Below are 16,113 nucleotides of genomic sequence, written 5' to 3'. Positions count from 1 at the left end.
GTCCTCGCGGTTCCGGGGGCGGGCCTGGAGTCCCGGGGCGGCTCCCCTGGGTCCTAGAGGCGGTGCGGCCGCGGCCGGAGGGAGCGGGAGCGCGGCGCGGGAGGGCGGGGAGAAGCCCCGCGGGGCCCGGCTGTCCGCCCGGCGTCGGCGCCGGCCCGGGTTCGAATCCCCGCCTCGGGGGCGGCGGTTACAGGGTCGCCGGCGCCCCGCTGTCCTGGCGGGGCTGTGGCGTTCATGGTCGGCCTCCGTGGAGCCCGAGTCTCTGGGCTCCGGGCACGTGTCCTGTGGGGTGCGGGTCGGTGCTGGCGGCCGGTGCGCGGGGCTGAAGCCTGCCGGGGCGGCGGCGTTCGGGTTGCAAAGGACCGTCCCCTCGGGGAGCCCCTAAGGCTCCCTGGGAAGGCGGGCGGGGCCGGCGCTTCCCTCAGGGACTGGAGACCCCGAGGGTCGCCTGGAGAAGGCGCCTGGGGCCTCGGGACTCGCAGGCAGGCGGGGGCCGTGCGGGGCGGTGCGGGGCCGTGCGCGCGGGCAGGGAGGGCAGGTGCGGGGCCGTGCGGGGCCGTCCGCGCGAGCATGAGCGCACTGGCCTCGGCGGGGCGAGCCTCCGCCTCGCGGGCGTCCTGGTGCCCCGTGCCCCGACTTCAGAGCCGCCGGCTCCGGCTCCGGCTCCGGCTCCGGCTCCGGCTCCGGCTCCGGCTCCGGCTCCGGCTCCGGCTCCGGCTCCGGCTCCGGCTCCGGCGGGGCTGCGAGCTCTGCGCGCCCAGAGCCGCCGGCGTCTTCGCGGGACGGGGTCCTGCCGCCGCCTCCAGGCCACTCCTGCGCCCCGTCCGGCCTGGGTCCGCGGCTCCTGGCTGCGCGAGGGGCACCCGCAGGCCGCGGATCTGGGCACTTGTCGGCGGGTTCGTCCCCGCGGCCGGGAGAAGGCTTGGGGCGCCGCCCTCGGCACACGCCCTCGCCCCGCGCGGGCTCTGTGCCCTGCAGAGGACGTGGGGCCGGCGGGGCCAGCGCCATGAGACAGCACTTCCTGTCCCAGGGGAGGCCACTGCATGGCCGCTGCCCTCTCGGACCCCATACCCCTCTCCCAGTGGCCGCGGCCCCTTCTCCTCATCTTCACTCGCCACCCCGTGTCCAGCCTGCCCTCTGCCCTCTGCCCTCTGGGATGGCTCTTCAAAGCCTCTCCCGCGCCTGGGAGCGTGGACGGGTTTTCCATCAGGTAGAAAGTGGGGCTTGATCAGGAGCCTCCAGGGGCTCATGGGCAGGAAGACTGCGCTCTGAAGGTCCCTGGGGGGAGTCCCCCGGCCGAGCTGGCGCCCCTGCCCGAGGTGGCTCCCCTGCCCCTGATGCCTGCTGAGGCCTGGGGAGCAGGGAGCGTCTGCCCCAGCTTCAGCCTCCGCGGCTGCCTGCTGGCGGGGTGACGTTGGGTGAGTTTCTCACCCTCCCTGAGCTTCAGTGCTCTGTCTGTAAACTGGGGCTGCTACCGGGTGTGCCTTGTGGGGCCCCGGTAAGGGGGGAGTGAGCCCAGGACCTGAGGCGCTGTGCTCAGGGCATCATGGAGGGACAGAGTGGGGGGGGGTCTTACCTGCTCCCTGCTTCTCAGCTCCACACCCCTGCTTGCCTGCAGCGTGGTGGCAGAGCTGGACCCTGGGGTGCTTCTCCTCTGTCAGCGGGCGCTGAGTGGCTATCGGAGGGTGTCGGGGGATCACGGGCAGGAATGGGGTCTTCTCGCACAGTCTGTTGTGCTCTCTCCCTGGGCTCCCACGCCATGTAGCTTCTCAACTCCGCCCAGGGTACCCCGAGCCAGCCCTGGCCTACAAGTCGGATGTGAATGGAGCACACAGCTTTTATTTGATTTCGAGAAAATCAAAGCCACTTTGAACAACAGGAGGTTTCGCACACACACACAAATGTGCACATCCACACCCCTACACCTCCCTCTTGGAAACTCAGTCCTTGTGGCCTTTGGGCCGGCCGGCAGGCCACAGTGAGCAGGGCAGAGCCGTGCTCTGGAGGTCCGGCCTGTGCTCCCAGTTTGCCCCAGGCCTCACCCAGCCCAGTCAGCGACGGGTCTCCTGCTTTTGCCTTGCAACGGGCAGTTCTCAAATTTCTCAAACTTCATGTGCAGGCTTGCCCCCAAGACCTGGATTCGGTGGGTCTGGGAACCTGCTTAACCTCTGGCAGAGGGTGCTCTGAGACACACCGTCCTGAAGGGAGACCGGTGCAGGGAGCTGGAGATCCCAGAGTGCCTGCCGGGCAGTCCTGGCTGGGCGCCCTGGGGCCTGCAACGGCAGGTGTGGGACCAGGGCCTCTGGAACAGCCAGTGAGGAGGGAACCCTTTGCAGGCTGGTGTGCATTTTCTGTTCTGTTCCCTGCAGCCCTCCCCAGTGGTACCCCTCTGCAGATGGCGCTGGTTTTGTTCCCCAGGCCTGGATGTGTTCCAGAGCCTCGCAAATCCCCTGCAAAGGCAGGTGGAGACCCAGCTGAGCCCTGAGTCTGCCAGCGGAACATTCGACACCTGTGATCCCGGGTGCCCCACGCCCTCCCTAGCCAGCGTGTTTGTGGGGCTCCACGAGGGGGCGCCAGAGACCACCGTTCAAGCTCCATGCTGGGTCAGGGAAGGGGTGACTGGGCAGCAGGGCCCTGGGAGTCAGGGATGCCAGTGGAGTCTGGGATGGTGAGAGGTGGGGGCACTGCCCAGGAAGGGTGGCCTATGAGTAGCCGGGGTGGGGGCTGGGCTGGGCTGGAGCCTGAGTGACCCCTTCCTCCCTGAACCCTACTTCCTAGGGTGTGGGGGGAGCAGCAGGACCAGCTGGTCATTTCCTAGAAGGGTAGAGATGGAGGGATTCAAAAAACCAGCCAAAGACCTCTTCTTGGTCTTCCCAGCCCCTGTGGCCACGGGCCAGGACCAGTCCCCTCCTGCCCTGTGCTGGGCCGTCTGCTGGGCTGGATGTCAGGTGGGGAGCCGCGTCTGGGCAGGCTCTGGCGCCCCTGGGAGCAGCCCGCTAAGTCTCCTCCCAGCTGCTGTGGCTGGGTGAGGGGCTGCTGTCCTCAGGGTGCCTTGGGCTCCCGGACCCCTCATGAGCTGCCGGGGGCTCCCCTGGGTTCCTTCTCCCCGGTGGCGGCTTCTTGGAGGCTGTGGAGAGTGGACCAAGGTTAGGAGGGAGCAGAGCAGTGGGCTGGCAGTTCTCACTCATGGCGCTGCTGGGTTCTTGCCCAGGGCCCCGTGGATGGGACGCGGGTGAGGGGAGCTGAGCACGTGGGAGCCTACCCTGGTGGGGCTGACCTGTTCCTGGAAGCAACAGACACCGGGGCAGAACTGGTTGGATTGGAGGGTGAGCGTGGGCAACTTGTGTGGGGGTGCTCTCTGCAGGTGTGTGACCCTGAAGCCCATCGGGCCTCAGCGTCTGGATGCCTTGCTGAAGTTCTGGGACCTTCTGGATAAATCGAGCTTCTAGGGAAATGCTCTTAAGGTGCCCACGGCACTGGTGGGTGCCTCCATGGACCTGGGGTATAGGAGAGGGCTGTCTGTCCTTGGGACCTTACTGCCAGGTCCTGCAGAGATGCTGGGCCCTAGGCCCATCTCTGATGCAGAATGAGCTCAGGTTCTGGGTCGGATGAGTCCAGTTGGAATCCTGACCTCACGTGCCAGCTCTGTGACCTTGGGCAGGCCATCTCACTTCTCTGAGGGCTAGTTTTCCCATCTGTGAAACAGCGATGACCATCCCTGGGCAGGCAGTGAGCTCCAAAGACAGTGGTTATGTTTGCCACCTTGAACCCCGGCACGGATGCTGCCCTTGGCGCTGAGCAGTGCCAGCCCCGGCGGGTCAGGGCCCTGCTCTCACTGACCAGCAGCATGTGTGTGGCAGAGTTCGGGTTCCTGCTTGGCGGCCCCATCTTGGACCAGCGGGGAGGACTAGGGACAGAGAAGGCTTGGCCCCGAGTGGAGGGTGAGGTCGATACCTCGACACCCCGTGGACTCTGGCACCCCAACATGCCCAGCAGGAAGTGGCTTGAAATCAGACAGGTGTGCTGGCTTCCCCCACGTGTGCGCCAGCAAACACAGGCCACTGTCCCTTTTCCCGGCTGTGGCGGCCACAGCCCAGCCTGCCTATCACAGGCAGCTTGCACAAACGGCGGGGCGGCATCCGTCATGAGCTCAGGCATTCGTGGGAGCCCGCGGCCCCGCCCAGCTGCCTCTGCGGCCAGAGCAGGAAAGGAAGGGTTGTGCTGATGCCCTCAGGCCAGCCTACTGCTCCTGCTGCCCTCCGGGGAGGAGCCCCCAGGCACCAGCCTTGGCAAACATTTGAGGGCCCCCAGGGCCTCAGCCTGAGCAAACACCTCTGCACCCAGAGGGCTGCAGCCTCTGTGCTGCTCCTCTTCGAAGGTGGGCAGGAGGGCCCAGGAGTCTCCCCTCCAGTGAGGGACAGGGAGACCAGAGGGCTTTAGGACCCCAGGCCTGGGGGCTGCTTGTGGCCCTCCACCTCAGCTGATAACAAAGATGGTGAGAACCACGGTCCTCAGCCTTATCCTGCTGAAATCTCACACTAGCTCTGGCATTGGTTCCCCCTTTCTGGGGGGGAAACTGAGGCTCAGTTTGATGGGACTGGCTCGGGCTGCACAGTGACCTGAAGAGAGCCTGGATTTGTGCTGTCCTAAACTGGGTCCCCTCTCCTAAGGGGCCTGCGCTAGGAGAGGTTCAAGGACTGGTTTATGGTTCCTAGCAGCCAGAAAGGTGGGGTGCGGGCAAGAGGCTATGGCTACCCCCCGCCCCCCATGGCCCCGGCCACCATACCTTCGCACCATGGGCCCGAGGCCCGTTTCCTCTTCTGTGGCAGGTCTTGCCCGCGCTCCTTGGTGTAGGAGCACCTGGGCCCCTCCCCTGGCGTGCTCGGCTCGGCCCCCACCTCGGAGCTCAGGCCCACCTGAGGGGTGTGGCGGTGTGGTCAGGAGAGGACCTTCCCCCAAGCCTGGGACAGCCCTGGCTCAGTGGCCCCACCGGGTGTGTGGCGGGGGCTCACCTCATTGTCCGAGGGCTCCGACGCGTCCAGGTCGTCTGCCTCCAGCGCCTGCACTCCGGCCTTGCTGAGCTCTGCGGAATGCAGGGTGTGGGTCAGGCCAGGCTGGGGGCCCTGGAGCCGGGCAGAAGCCGAGACCTTCCTGGCAGGCCAGACTAAGAGTGACCACTGAAGGAAACCGCAGCACAGAGGGACTGCAGGACCGGCCAGCTTCTCCTGCACCCTCCGCAGTGGCCCCTCATCTGAGCTGTCCCTAGACTCTCTCTGTGACAGAGGCTTAGTCCCTGTCCTAAAGCCCGAATTGCTATGATGCTTTTCCCTTTCCTGTCTGCGGTCAGAGATGTGCCTGCCCTGGGCCCCTGCTTCTTCGCTGGGTCTGCAGCTGGGGTGCCACGCCCTAGACCCAGGGTTTGGCCAGGCAGCCCAGGGGACTGAGCTGGGCCTAGGACAGGTCCCACCCAGCTGAAGCTGACCACCCCCCTCGCTTCCCACTATGGCACCACTTCCTGGGGTCTCGGGACTCCGGGGACTCACCCTTGCCAGGGGGACCATCAGCATCAGGCCCGTGTGGGTGGGGAGGAGGTTTTGGCTTCCCTTTCAGCTCCAGTCCTGTCCCGCTTGGAGAGGGCGTGTTTCGCTGGTGCCCTGTTAGAGGTTGGGAGGGATCCTGGGGGAAGCAAGTAAGCCGCTTGAATTCATCTGTGGCAGCCGCCCTGCCCCCAGTCCAGTGTTGGGAAGGCCTGTGAGACTGGGGCTGTGCCCGGGGCTGCTGCTGGAGGGTTAGCCATCTCCCCTCTAGCCCGAATCAGGCAGTCAGGCTTTCCCCCAGGGGACCGGCGTGGAGGTGCCGAGGGAAGAGCACAGCCGGGGCCCTGGCGGGTGCTGGCCTGGACCGGGGGTCTGTGGAGGCCAAGAGCGGGGGCAGGCCCTTACCGCAGGGGTGGGGGGCTCTTCTGACTCTGGAGCTCTGGCTCTCTTTGTGCCGTTGCTGAGTTCCCAGGGTCCAGACTGGGCAGGGGGCTCCGCTCCCCGGGATGGTTCCGGGCTGGGAGTGTGGGCCCTTGGAGGGCTGGGGAAGCCCTGCCGGTCGGGAGGCTTTGGGGCATCCCGGCCCCGGCCCCGCTCTGAAAGGTCCAGGGGCTTGTCTGGGACGTGGTCTCTTGTGGCTGTGGCTTCCTGTCCCCTGGGGCTGCCTGGGCCTGTGGGCTGTGTGTGTCCCCCTCCAGAGGGGGCTGCCCCGGCTGCCTCGCCCTGGGGGCCTTCCGAGTCAGAGCTGACTGGTGGGGAGGGTGGGGTCCCCCCTGGTGTGGGTGGGCCCCTCAGCCAGGCGCTGACCCTCCACCCCTGGGCCCGCAGCTGCTGGGAAAGGAGCAGGTGCAGCGCCCCTTCCAGCCGAGGGTCCCGCACATCCACCAGGGCCCCAGGCAGCCCCAGCAGGCCCGCCGTCGACTCCTCCCAGGCCTCCACCTCCCCAGCCTTCAGGCCCTGGGGGCGGGGGCCACGGGGGACTGTGGGGGGTGCTTGGGGGCTGCAGGGTGGGCTCTGAAGGTGCAGAGACAGGTGGTGGTTCAGGAGGAAGAGGTGGTCAGCCTGGAGGGAGCACTTCAGGGACTCACGGGCCGTGACGGGGGCCCGGGAGGCCGGCAGAAAGCTGCAGGGGGAGGAGAAGCCCCGTCACTGTGGCCCCGGGGTTAGCCTCCGTGTCACAGGCACAGGCGAGCTGTCCCAGGTTACAAGGTGGGTCGCGGAGGGGGCGGGCCCACGTAGACGGTGGTGGAGGGGCCAGAGGCGACCTGGGGCCTGGGGTCTGAGGAGGGACCCGCCCGTGAAGATCTTTCTCTCCTCGGAACCTGGGCTTAGGCTGTCCCCGGCCCACCTGTGGACGATGTTCTCAGACAGGAAGGATGGTCTGACCTCACGTCTGAGAGGGGTTCCCAAGCCTCCGTCCCCCGCAGCTGCTCCCACACCCCGTCCCCCAGCCCTGTCCCGCCACCTCTGGAAAAGTGGGACCAGATTCCTGGACGCGTGCTCAGCTGGGGCTGCTCCTGGTGGGGGCTGGGCAGGGCCTCACCTGTCTAGAGGGAGGCTGTGCTCATAGGGTGGGCTGGGCGGGCTGTTCCTGGTCAGTGGCAGCGGGGGGGTCCCGTTGGTGGGGCCCTGGTCCGTGGAGCAGGCCTGGGAGCCGGGCCGCACCACAGCGATGGTCCCGTGAAGCTGGTTGGAGATTCGCTGGGGGCTCTGCACGGGGTAGATGGGTCAGCACTGCCCTCTGCCCTTGTTTTCTGTGTGACTTTGGGCAGGCCACCCACCCCCTCTGAGCCTCGCCTCCACCCAGGGGTCCCTGCGTGGCACCCAGGACAGACAGCTGGACCGGCACAGACGAGGGCCGCCCGGCAGAAAGGAGTCCTCACCACGTCCGGGGCCCGAGTCTCAGGCAGGTTGGCACTCGGGGAGATTTTGGCTACTGGAGATGTCCTGTACCCTGTAGACTTTTCTGTGGGAGGAGAGGTGGTGGGCAGGCCAGATTGGGAGGCCCTCCGACGGGTGGGCGGCGCAGCCCCCCCAACCCCCAGGGCTCCGTGATCTTGCAGGGTCCAGCTTTCCGGTCTCTTGTCCCTCCGAGCACCTTGTCTCTGGGGACTCGCACCTGGATGGTCATCCTGGGCCTCCTCGTGACCTTCCAGCGTCTTCTCCTTGATGGCCTTCCGAGCGCCCGGGGAGGGGAGTAGTAGGGGTGAGGGGGGGTCTGAGGCACCCTCCCTGCATTGGGGCTTGAGCCTGACTCCAGAGGGGAGGCAAAGACAGGGAGGGTGAGCGAGAGCAGCGCCCCCAGAGACGATCAGAAGGACCAGGGCACCCTCCTGGGGGCCAGGCCACCCCTGCGGGGACACTCAGGGGACCGGGAAAGAGCCCTCTCTGGACACTGCCGGAGGCTCCACTCTCGGTGGCTGGTGCCGCCGGGCCGGCTTCTCTCAAATACCAGTGTCCTCAGCGCAGTCTTGGGGGGAGCCCCCACCCCCACTGTTCTGCTCCCTCCTCTCTGCACCCTGCGCTGGGGGCCGGAGGGCGCCTCCCTCCCGCTCACCGCGGGCCTTGAAGCCGCTTCACCTCCTCCTTCAACGCCTCGTTCTCCCCCTGCAGCCGATTCAACTCGTTGGCTGCAAAAGGCACTGATTAGTAAAGACGAGGGGAGGGGAGGCCGGGCAGGGGCAGGGAGGTCCCCGTCCATGACCCGTGCCCCACTGTGCCGCCTTGGCCCCGGGCCTGCACGAGTGGACGGGTGAGGCTACTGAGCCGGCGGCCTGGAGCCCCCCCCCCCCCCCCCGTGGCACCGAGCTTGTCTCTGGGGTGTCCCCCAAGGGCAAGAGGGCTGTGCTCCTCGTCAGCAGGTGGGACCTCGTGCTCTGTGGGGCACTGTGGTTATAGGGAAGATGGGCTGACGTCCTGGGGGCAGGGGGACCCCCAGCCTGGGTGACTGGCCGGTGAGGGACATGCTGGGGCCCGCTGGGGCTTTGTACCATTGTGTGTTTCCCTAGACCCCAGGTCAGGCTGAGCAGGTCCTGGGGGTCACTGGACCCCCTTGGGGGAGACCGAGGAGCAGGGTGACAGGGGGTGGGGCTCACTGAGGATGAAGACGTGCTGCAGGCTCTGGAGGAGGGAGTTCTCGAACTCCTGCTGCTTTTTCCTGGCCAGCTCCTGGGTGACCATGCAGCGGTCACACAGGCCAGCCCGCAGCCTGCGGGGGTGCGGAAGAGGCGGCTTTGAGAAGGCCCCCACGAGGGGACGCTCCCGAGAGGTGCCCCTGCCGTTCCCAGATGGCAGCGCTGGGCTCTGAGGTTGCACAGGGGAGACCCCTGCCTGGTTGACTGTGCCCCAGAGCTTTCGGAGCTCCGCATTCCCCCACGGCGCCAGCCCTGCCCGGGGCTCACCTGTTCTCCAGCACTCGCACGTTCTCCTTCAGCGCCTTCTGCTGCTCCCGGAGCTGGTGGTTCTTGGCGCAGAGCTCCTCCACCCGCTGCGCGTCCCTGTGGGGGCGAGCCCAGTCGTCTTCCGCTCTGCTCGGGAGCCCCGCGCTGCGTCCAGGCCGGCCTCGCCCGCCGGGGGAGGTCGCGGCCCAGGCCCTGCTGGCTGCGCCCTCCACGGACGTTTCCTTGCAAGCACCGTGCGGAACCCAGCAGCCCAGACATGAGCGTTTACCAGGCCGGGTCCACGGGCCATTCGCACCGCTAGGAAGCGGCAGCCCGTATGCGAAATGGGGATGGAGGGGACCCACAGGCCTTGAGGCCCCCCCAAGCAGCGTTCCTATTGGTTACTGTTGGGAGCGCAGGTGCCCGAGTGGACACGGCTTGCCCACCCACCGGAGGGTCCCCATTCACTCAGGGGGGCTTAGAGATTCCGGGCCTGGGTCCACCTGCTCTTGGAGGCTTGGTCTCGGGCCAGAGACCCGCCCCCACCCGCCACGCTGAGCCTCAGTTTCCCCTTCTGCATCACTGGCTGAGGGCAGGGTTAGCACCCTGGGCCGTGGCCACTGTCTTTCTCATCGGTTTCCCGCCGGGCCAGGGTCTGTCTGGACTCACCGGCATCTCTCCGAGTCCAGCTCCAGAAGCTTATTCTGCAGACCTGGAGGAGCAAGGAAAGGGGTGGGAGGTCAGGCCCGGTCACGCAGCAGAGCCCGGGGTACCTCCTGTCCCTGGCTGCCAGGTGGGGCTCTCCGTAGACTTCCTGCTGCCTGCCTGCACCCGTCACTGATGACCCAAGGCTGCCGCCCCGGGGGGCTCCTGCTCCGCGCCGGCTGGCAGCTCCCACCCAGTCTCACGGCTGCCTGGGACCCCCTGGGCTCTCTGACTCTGGTGTCTGCCTGGAGATTGGGAGGGACCCTGATGCTGGCTAGGAGTGACCAGCCACCGGGCCAAGTCCCAGAGGAGTGTTTTTTGGGGGGCACAGCCAGTGTTGAAATAAAGCAGGCTCTTTGGGGAAACCGCGGCGAGGGGTTGCCTCTTTGCCACCTGGCTGCAGTGGACTTGAGCCCACACACCCCCAGTGTCGCCGGGTTGCTGGGGAAGAGATTCAGGCCCTTGGGCCCTCAGGGTGGTGTGTCGCTTGCTACTGGGAAAAGGGCTTGGGAGGGTCTGGCTGGTCCTCGAGTGAGGCGAGTGGGGTGGCTCCAGCCCTGTGGTTAGGGCTGGAATGCACGGTGTGTGGGCTACGGCACAGCTGGCTTGGGGGTCCTGCAGGGAAGCAGAGGGATTTCAGCTCCAAACCCTGGGACATTCTGGACAGGCTCCAGAGCCATGAACTCCCAGTCCTAGAGGTGGGCGACCATGCTTCTGCCGGACACAGAGCGCCCCTGCCCTGTCCTGAGCGGGACCCTGTCTCAGCCAAGCTTCTGGCTCTCCGCCGGGGGTGCGGCTTTTTCTTCCTGCTGCGCTGTTAGCAGGCCCCTTGGGAGAAGACACTCCAGGGCCACACTCAGGCACTCAGGAAGGCTGATCGGAGGCTGGGGACTGCTACGTGGCAGCTCTGGGCTTTGGGTTAGGACGCCTTGTCCGGGCCTGGAAGGCGCGGTCCCCAGGTCTGGCAAGAATTGGAGCTGACCCGTAGGAGTGGCCAGACCAGGTGAGGGCCACGGACACCTGCCCCATGGTACTCACCTCGGACCTCGTTCTCGTGGACCTCTTTGAGCCTGTTTAGTGACTCTGTGAAGCTCTCCATGGCTCTCCACGGCTCTGGCCCAGACCCCTCCGTGCTCAGGGTACAGTGACGAGCTCCGGGCCTCTACCACCCCTCTGTTCCCAGCCTGGAGAGGAGGAAACGGGCAGAGGTCATGCTGGCTTGGGAAGGGCTGAGCTAAAGCCCGCTGTCCCCAGCGTTGGGCTGTTGCTGTGCCGGGGAGGGGCCCATGCTCTGTGTCTCTCGGAGAGCAGAGTGGGGCTTGTCCTGGCCCACTTGGGGCTGGAGCCTACTGTCTCCCTCTCCAGGTGTCGCTACCACGCCAGGGGAAGTAGCCTGTCTTGTCCTCGGCTCGAGGAGCCCTGGAGTCTCCTGGGTCCCGCCAACAGGCGGCTGGCTGAGCTCTTGGCCTTCCCAGCCCCTTGCCCGCTGGCATCCCGCCCCCACTGGTCAGCAGCGACTGCTGGCCTCCTACGTCCACCCAGACCTCTCCTTTCTCTCTCCTGCCATGCCCGCCGGGGCCCAAGCCCCCCCGCTTCGTGAGAACACATGCTCAGCCCAGCTGTGGCTCAGGCCCCTGAGGGCCTCTGCCCACACCTGCCTGGGGCCCCGTCACTGTGGTCTTGGGCAGCCACCTGCGGCTGCCCAAAGGAACGCTGCCCCATTTGAATTTCAGTTTGCACTGAAGACAAGCACACGAGGGTTCGCAGCAGCCCCCTGAGGAACAGCCCCGAACTAGGAGCCCCCACATGTCCCTGCTAGTGGCCTCTGCTGGGCGGAATGACCGCTCCCCGCCCCAGGGGCCAGCCGTAGTGATCCCCAGCCATGGGAGCTGGCCTGATGTGAGGCTCCTGCACACAAAGCACGGCAGAGTCGTGATGCTCTGGGTCTTGGGAGCTGGGGCAGGGGCCATTCTGGGCGTGGGAATTGGGGGGCATCCCTGACTGAGGGGAGCAGCCCCCGTGTGTTCTCCTGGAGTCTGCAGGGCTTCTGGAGCTGCCCAAGGGAGCCTGAACCGTGGAGTCTGGCTCTCCACAGGCTCTGTGCACCTGAGGTCAGACGTCAGAGCCCTGGGAAGCATCGGCAGGAGGACAGAGTGAGGTCCCGTGTCCCGCAGGGGCTGTGGGAGCCCGCTGAGCAGGGCTGGCTGGGGTGTGGTGGGAAGGTGGGGCTTCCGAACTTGTTCTGAGGATCTGCCCAGGCCCCGGGCCACTCCCAAGAGATGGCCAGGGGCCTGGGGGTGGCTGCTGGGCGGCTGTGTGCTGAATGGAGAGGGGTTGGGAGTGTCCTGCCGGAGCAGATGCTCACCTGATGGGGGATGTCCCTGCAGGTTAGGAGACCTGACCCAACCTTTTAGGGCTTGGGAGGGACCCGTGCTCGAGCGGGTATAAATGGTAGTCCCGGCCCCATTCCCAAGTGCGACACAGACCGTCACATCCTTACGGCTGGTCTGTCTAACCCTGTCCGGGCAGTGGGGAGCCGGCTCTCCCAGTGGGGAAACCGAGGCCCACGGAGGTAATGGTGCCGTGTTCACGGGAACCGGGGTTTGAACGCATGCTGGGGTTTGTGCAGACCAGGGTCGAGTCCTCCTGTGCCCGGCCGCGCCGGCAGCAGGGCCCCCGGGAGCTAAGGCAGTGAGTGGAGGCTCAGGCCAGGGCAGGTGAGGCGCAGAGGGCTGGGTAGGGCCTGAGCCGCACCGCTGGAAATTCCACCCCAACCCGCCAGACAGGCAGCTCTCCCCCAGCCCGTAAAGGAGCCGCCCAAGGGAGCCGATGGGGCCCGCAGGACTGGGAGAGGCCTGTGTGGGCTCAGAGTAGGAGCGGGAGGTGGGCTCCATCCCCTGTGGCAACTCTAGGGTGTGCAGGTCGGGCTGGTGGGCTCCGTCCCCCATCCCCAGGATCCTTCTGCACCCCAAGCTCCCTCTGGCCCCCCCGGTTCCTCCTCTCGGGTGTCGGAAAGACAGGAGGAGATGCTCTCCACTCTCCGGGGCAGGGACACACTGAGTGGAGGGACAGCAGGGGCAGCACGGACCCAGGATGTGCCAGTGGCTGGAAGCAGAGCTGGAAGGGGTGAGACATGTGGGAAGCCCCCTCGCCTCCTGGGGGGCCCAGAGCCATGCAACCCGCAGGTGAGAGTGTCCGGGGACGCCGTGACGGTGGGCCGGTGTCAGAGATGCCCTGGCCGAGGCAAAGCAGACAGTTCCTGGGCAGCATCTGTCCCAGGCTTGGAGGATCCAAGGAAGGGGCAGGAGGTGGAGGGAGGCCGAGCGGGGGTTGAAGTCCGCAGCCTCAGCCTTCGGGGCTTTGGGGAAGAAAGCTGGGGTGAGCTGTTGGGGGAAGAGCGGAGGCCGTGGTAGCCCCGATGGCCTCCTGCAGGGGCTCTGCGCCCAGGTCTTCCCGGTCGGCGGCTCTGTGTTTGCTGGGCGCGCTGGGAGCAGCTGTGGGGCCCTAAGGATTCCGGGAAGCCGAGGTCCAGTGGGCTCGGGGTGTCTGCAGTGGGGCTCGGTTGGGGGAGCCCCTTGTGGGCGTCAGGAGCAAGGCTGCTACCTCTGGGCCTGGGGGGCTAGGGGGCAGGTGTGGAGAGAGGCCCGAACTCTGCTCCTTAGGACCCCCAGACAGGCCCAGGGGTACCCCACCTCTCCTGCCCTGGATGCTCAGACTGGAAGGTGTCTGCTAGGGCCGAGCCCCTGGAGGGTGCGGGGGGTAGGAAGGCCGGGTACTCAGCCACACCATGAGCCTGCACATCGCCCATCTGCACTGGGCCCAAGGCTGAAGCTGCGGGTGTTCCAGCTGACATCGGTGATGCGTGTCCAGGTGACACATTTCCAGATAGCGCATCTCTGCCAGGAGCCCGGAGGGGCGAGTGCTCGGCTATGTGCAGCTGGAGACCCCCGTGTCTACCGCCTGCGGTCTGTGCACGAGCGCCGCCCTCTCACGTGGCCCCCGGGTGGCTCGCAGGGCTGTTTCCGGGAGCGCCTCCTCTCTCGGACAAGCGTGAGTCCCTTGCTACAAAGGGCCTTTGCTAGGGGACAAGATCCCCCACCCCCCAGTTCAGGGGGGGGGCTCTCAGATTCCAACAGACACACCCTTGCATCTTTGGACAGCTGCTTACTGTGCGGACACTTTGGGTCCACTGAGTCTGGGTGACCATGTCCAGGGGACGTGCCCTCCAGCTCCTGCGCACAGAAGAGGGTGTGCAGGCTCCAGCTATAGAGCTGGACTGGGCACCATCAGGCTGAGTGGCAGTCCCATAGTGAGGCGGGTTCTTGCCCTGCTCCCAGGCCAGCCCAGCCCCCGACTCTTCTGGTGTCCGAGTGTGTGGCTGAGAGAGCAGGGCTCGTCACCCTCCGGCCAGCTCCCCTTGTTAGGGCCGGTCGAGGGTCTCCCTCTACCCTCTTTGGGGGCCTCTGTGGTGACGGGTCACACGTCCACCACAACTTTGGCCAAATCACATGCCTGGCTGTGCCTCAGTGTCCCTGTTCCTCAAACAAACAGTGGAGATGGATCCTAACCTGGGCTCCGGGAGGGACAAGTGTCTGTGCCTCCTGGGGCCGTCAGGACTCCTTGCACATGGGCGGGCTGGCTGGGGGTCAGGGACCAGCCTGGGAGCCCTGGGTGCTCGGCACCCACGAGCGCACGGCATGGGACCTCTCCCTGGATCTCACAGTCACCGAGAAGCAACTATGACAACCCCATTTCACAGATGAGGGAGTTGAGGCTCAGAGCGACATCAGCTTCTGTGGCCACCAGTTTGCTAGGGGCACAGCCAGGGCAGAAACCTGCAGCCTAGGCCCCCTAGCTACTCCGGGCCAGTATCATGTGCAGGCAGTGTCACCGCTGGGGTGGTTTCCAGTACGGCCAGACATAGATCCGTGACACACGCGCACGCACGTGTGACGCCCACACATCCAGGGAGGCAATCGTGTCCTCACAATGTCATAGCGCACACGGGCCTGCACCCAGCACACAGATGCCACACACACGTGTGCCGTCCTTGGTCACTCCCCCTGCCACACGCTCAGCCCCGCACAGGCCCAGGGACAGGCACACACGCATGTGCACACACGCGCAAATGCCCGTGTGGTTGTGAATCCCACGTACACGTGCGCACATGCACAGAAGGGAAAGGCAGGTGTGCGCTTGCTGGGCGGCTCGGGTAGCAGCGGCCCTGCAACCCGACTCCCTGGGGATGGGCCGGCCCTTGGTGGCTGCGTCCTCACCGCTCCCACCCTGAGGCCTGGCCGGGGGAGGGTGAGCGCGACCTACGTCCCCGATCGTCACTATCTTTCAGGGGACATGGAGCCAGGGGCAGCCGAGGGTCCCTGGTGCCCAGCACAGAGTCAGAGGCCGCTGCACCGTGTACCCCCACCCCCATGGTTGCCCCCCTTTGCCCGGTGAGGGTAGGTCCAGATGGAGGGCCTGGCCACCGGCCCATCCCCGGTGTCCCCTGGAGCCACACCAGACGACTTCCTGGTGTGGCGGTGTCAGGCCCGGCACTGCCTCTCTGCACCCTGACCCTCTGCCCGGGAAACTCAGTGAGCCTCCTTCCCCCTCAGAAGGAGTGTCCCGGGGCAGGGGGCTGTGCCTCTCGGCTGGTCTGCTGACCCCTGCCTTCTGCTCAGCCCGCAGGGGCTGGGGCTCCCCCCTTCACGGCCAGCACTTCCCTCCAACCCGCCTCCACCCCCTCATCTACCCCGGTTGTTGGAGCTGCCCGCCTTGGGGTCCCTGGGTACTCACTCACATGGCCCCCCGCGGCAGCGACCTCTGCGACCTCGGGAGCCGAGCGCTCCCCACCCGAGGGAGACAGAAGTGAGCAGTGCGTGAACTTGCACGGGCAACAAGACACAATATTTTGGCCAAACCCGCTTGACGGGTTTTTGGTTCTCTCTGCCAGGAGCAGAAAGGAGGCAGAGTCGGCCCAAAGCTGCCAGACGGGTTCTGCCTTCGCACAGAAAGTGGCAGAACAGGTCGGGGCTGAATCCACACAGACCTGGGATTGTTTCCCCGTAATTACCAAGTGGCCTGTGCCTCTGGCCCGAGCCTGGCCAGTTAACTAGTCCAGGGGCCTGGGACCTGCAGGCCGGATGGGGAGGGGGCGTAAGAGGGTCGGGCGGGTGGGGCCGCAGACCCGCTAGTCTTGTCTCCTTAGGCCAGAGGCCTGCAGCGGCCCCTCTTGCCGCCCAGCCTGGCTCAGTCCGAGCTGACTTTTCTGGCCTCAGTTTCCCTGTTTGTACAGTAGGGCTGATGACTGCAGATGTGTTCCTATGAGAGCTTAGGAAAAATCCAGAGCTGTGGTTGTAAGTGTCCCCCCAGGTCTGGGAACCCCCCACCTGGTACTGTGTCCTGCACCCTTCCCAGAGGAGGGAAGGCCCAGGTCAGGGGCATCTCTGGGTCCCTGGGCAGCCTGGGGGAGCCTGGTGGGGCTAGGCCTGGGG

At 66.4% G+C, this 16,113-nt stretch overlaps 2 protein-coding genes across 4 annotated transcripts; both read right to left on the bottom strand.

Moving 5' to 3' along the window:
- Positions 1-1,713, bottom strand: LOC131840534 (proline-rich protein 2-like). Its single transcript, XM_059188628.1, has one exon. The coding sequence runs from the start codon at positions 1,006-1,008 to the stop codon at positions 382-384; it is 627 nt and encodes a 208-aa protein (XP_059044611.1). The 5' UTR covers positions 1,009-1,713; the 3' UTR covers positions 1-381.
- Positions 1,714-1,819: 106 nt separating this feature from the next.
- On the bottom strand, positions 1,820-15,560 carry RBBP8NL (RBBP8 N-terminal like). 3 transcript variants are annotated; one of them, XM_059188624.1, is made up of 14 exons: positions 15,420-15,560; positions 10,661-10,806; positions 9,587-9,629; positions 8,939-9,034; positions 8,633-8,745; positions 8,095-8,167; positions 7,657-7,787; positions 7,421-7,503; positions 7,081-7,247; positions 5,943-6,660; positions 5,544-5,676; positions 5,013-5,083; positions 4,787-4,916; positions 1,820-3,127 (listed from the first exon to the last, which is right to left on the bottom strand). In XM_059188624.1, exons 2-14 carry the CDS (start codon positions 10,719-10,721, stop codon positions 2,997-2,999), a joined length of 1,950 nt encoding a protein of 649 aa, XP_059044607.1. In that variant the 5' UTR covers positions 10,722-10,806; positions 15,420-15,560; the 3' UTR covers positions 1,820-2,996. The 3 variants fall into 3 exon arrangements, with proteins under 3 accessions (XP_059044607.1, XP_059044608.1, XP_059044609.1); XM_059188625.1 differs by having other exon boundaries at positions 15,416-15,555; XM_059188626.1 differs by lacking the exon at positions 4,787-4,916.
- Positions 15,561-16,113: the final 553 nt, after the last annotated feature.

Source organism: Mustela lutreola, chromosome 9 (assembly GCF_030435805.1).
Source record: "Mustela lutreola isolate mMusLut2 chromosome 9, mMusLut2.pri, whole genome shotgun sequence".
In the NCBI taxonomy this organism is placed as follows: Eukaryota; Metazoa; Chordata; class Mammalia; order Carnivora; family Mustelidae; genus Mustela; species Mustela lutreola.
This window is presented reverse-complemented; position numbering and strand designations above follow the sequence as displayed.

What these genes read in the sequence shown, in the direction of transcription:
- RBBP8NL (XM_059188624.1), bottom strand. Translation starts at nt 10,721, where the DNA reads ATGGAGAGCTTCACAGAGTCACTAAACAGGCTCAAAGAGGTCCACGAG. An exon ending in CCACGAGAACGAGGTCCGAG is followed by an intron (nt 9,630 to 10,660) that starts GTGAGTACCATG and finishes TTGCTCCTCCAG; the next exon opens with GTCTGCAGAATAAGCTTCTG. An exon ending in GGCCCAGGATGACCATCCAG is followed by an intron (nt 7,504 to 7,656) that starts GTGCGAGTCCCC and finishes CTCCTCCCACAG; the next exon opens with AAAAGTCTACAGGGTACAGG.
- LOC131840534 (XM_059188628.1), bottom strand. Translation starts at nt 1,008, where the DNA reads ATGGCGCTGGCCCCGCCGGCCCCACGTCCTCTGCAGGGCACAGAGCCC.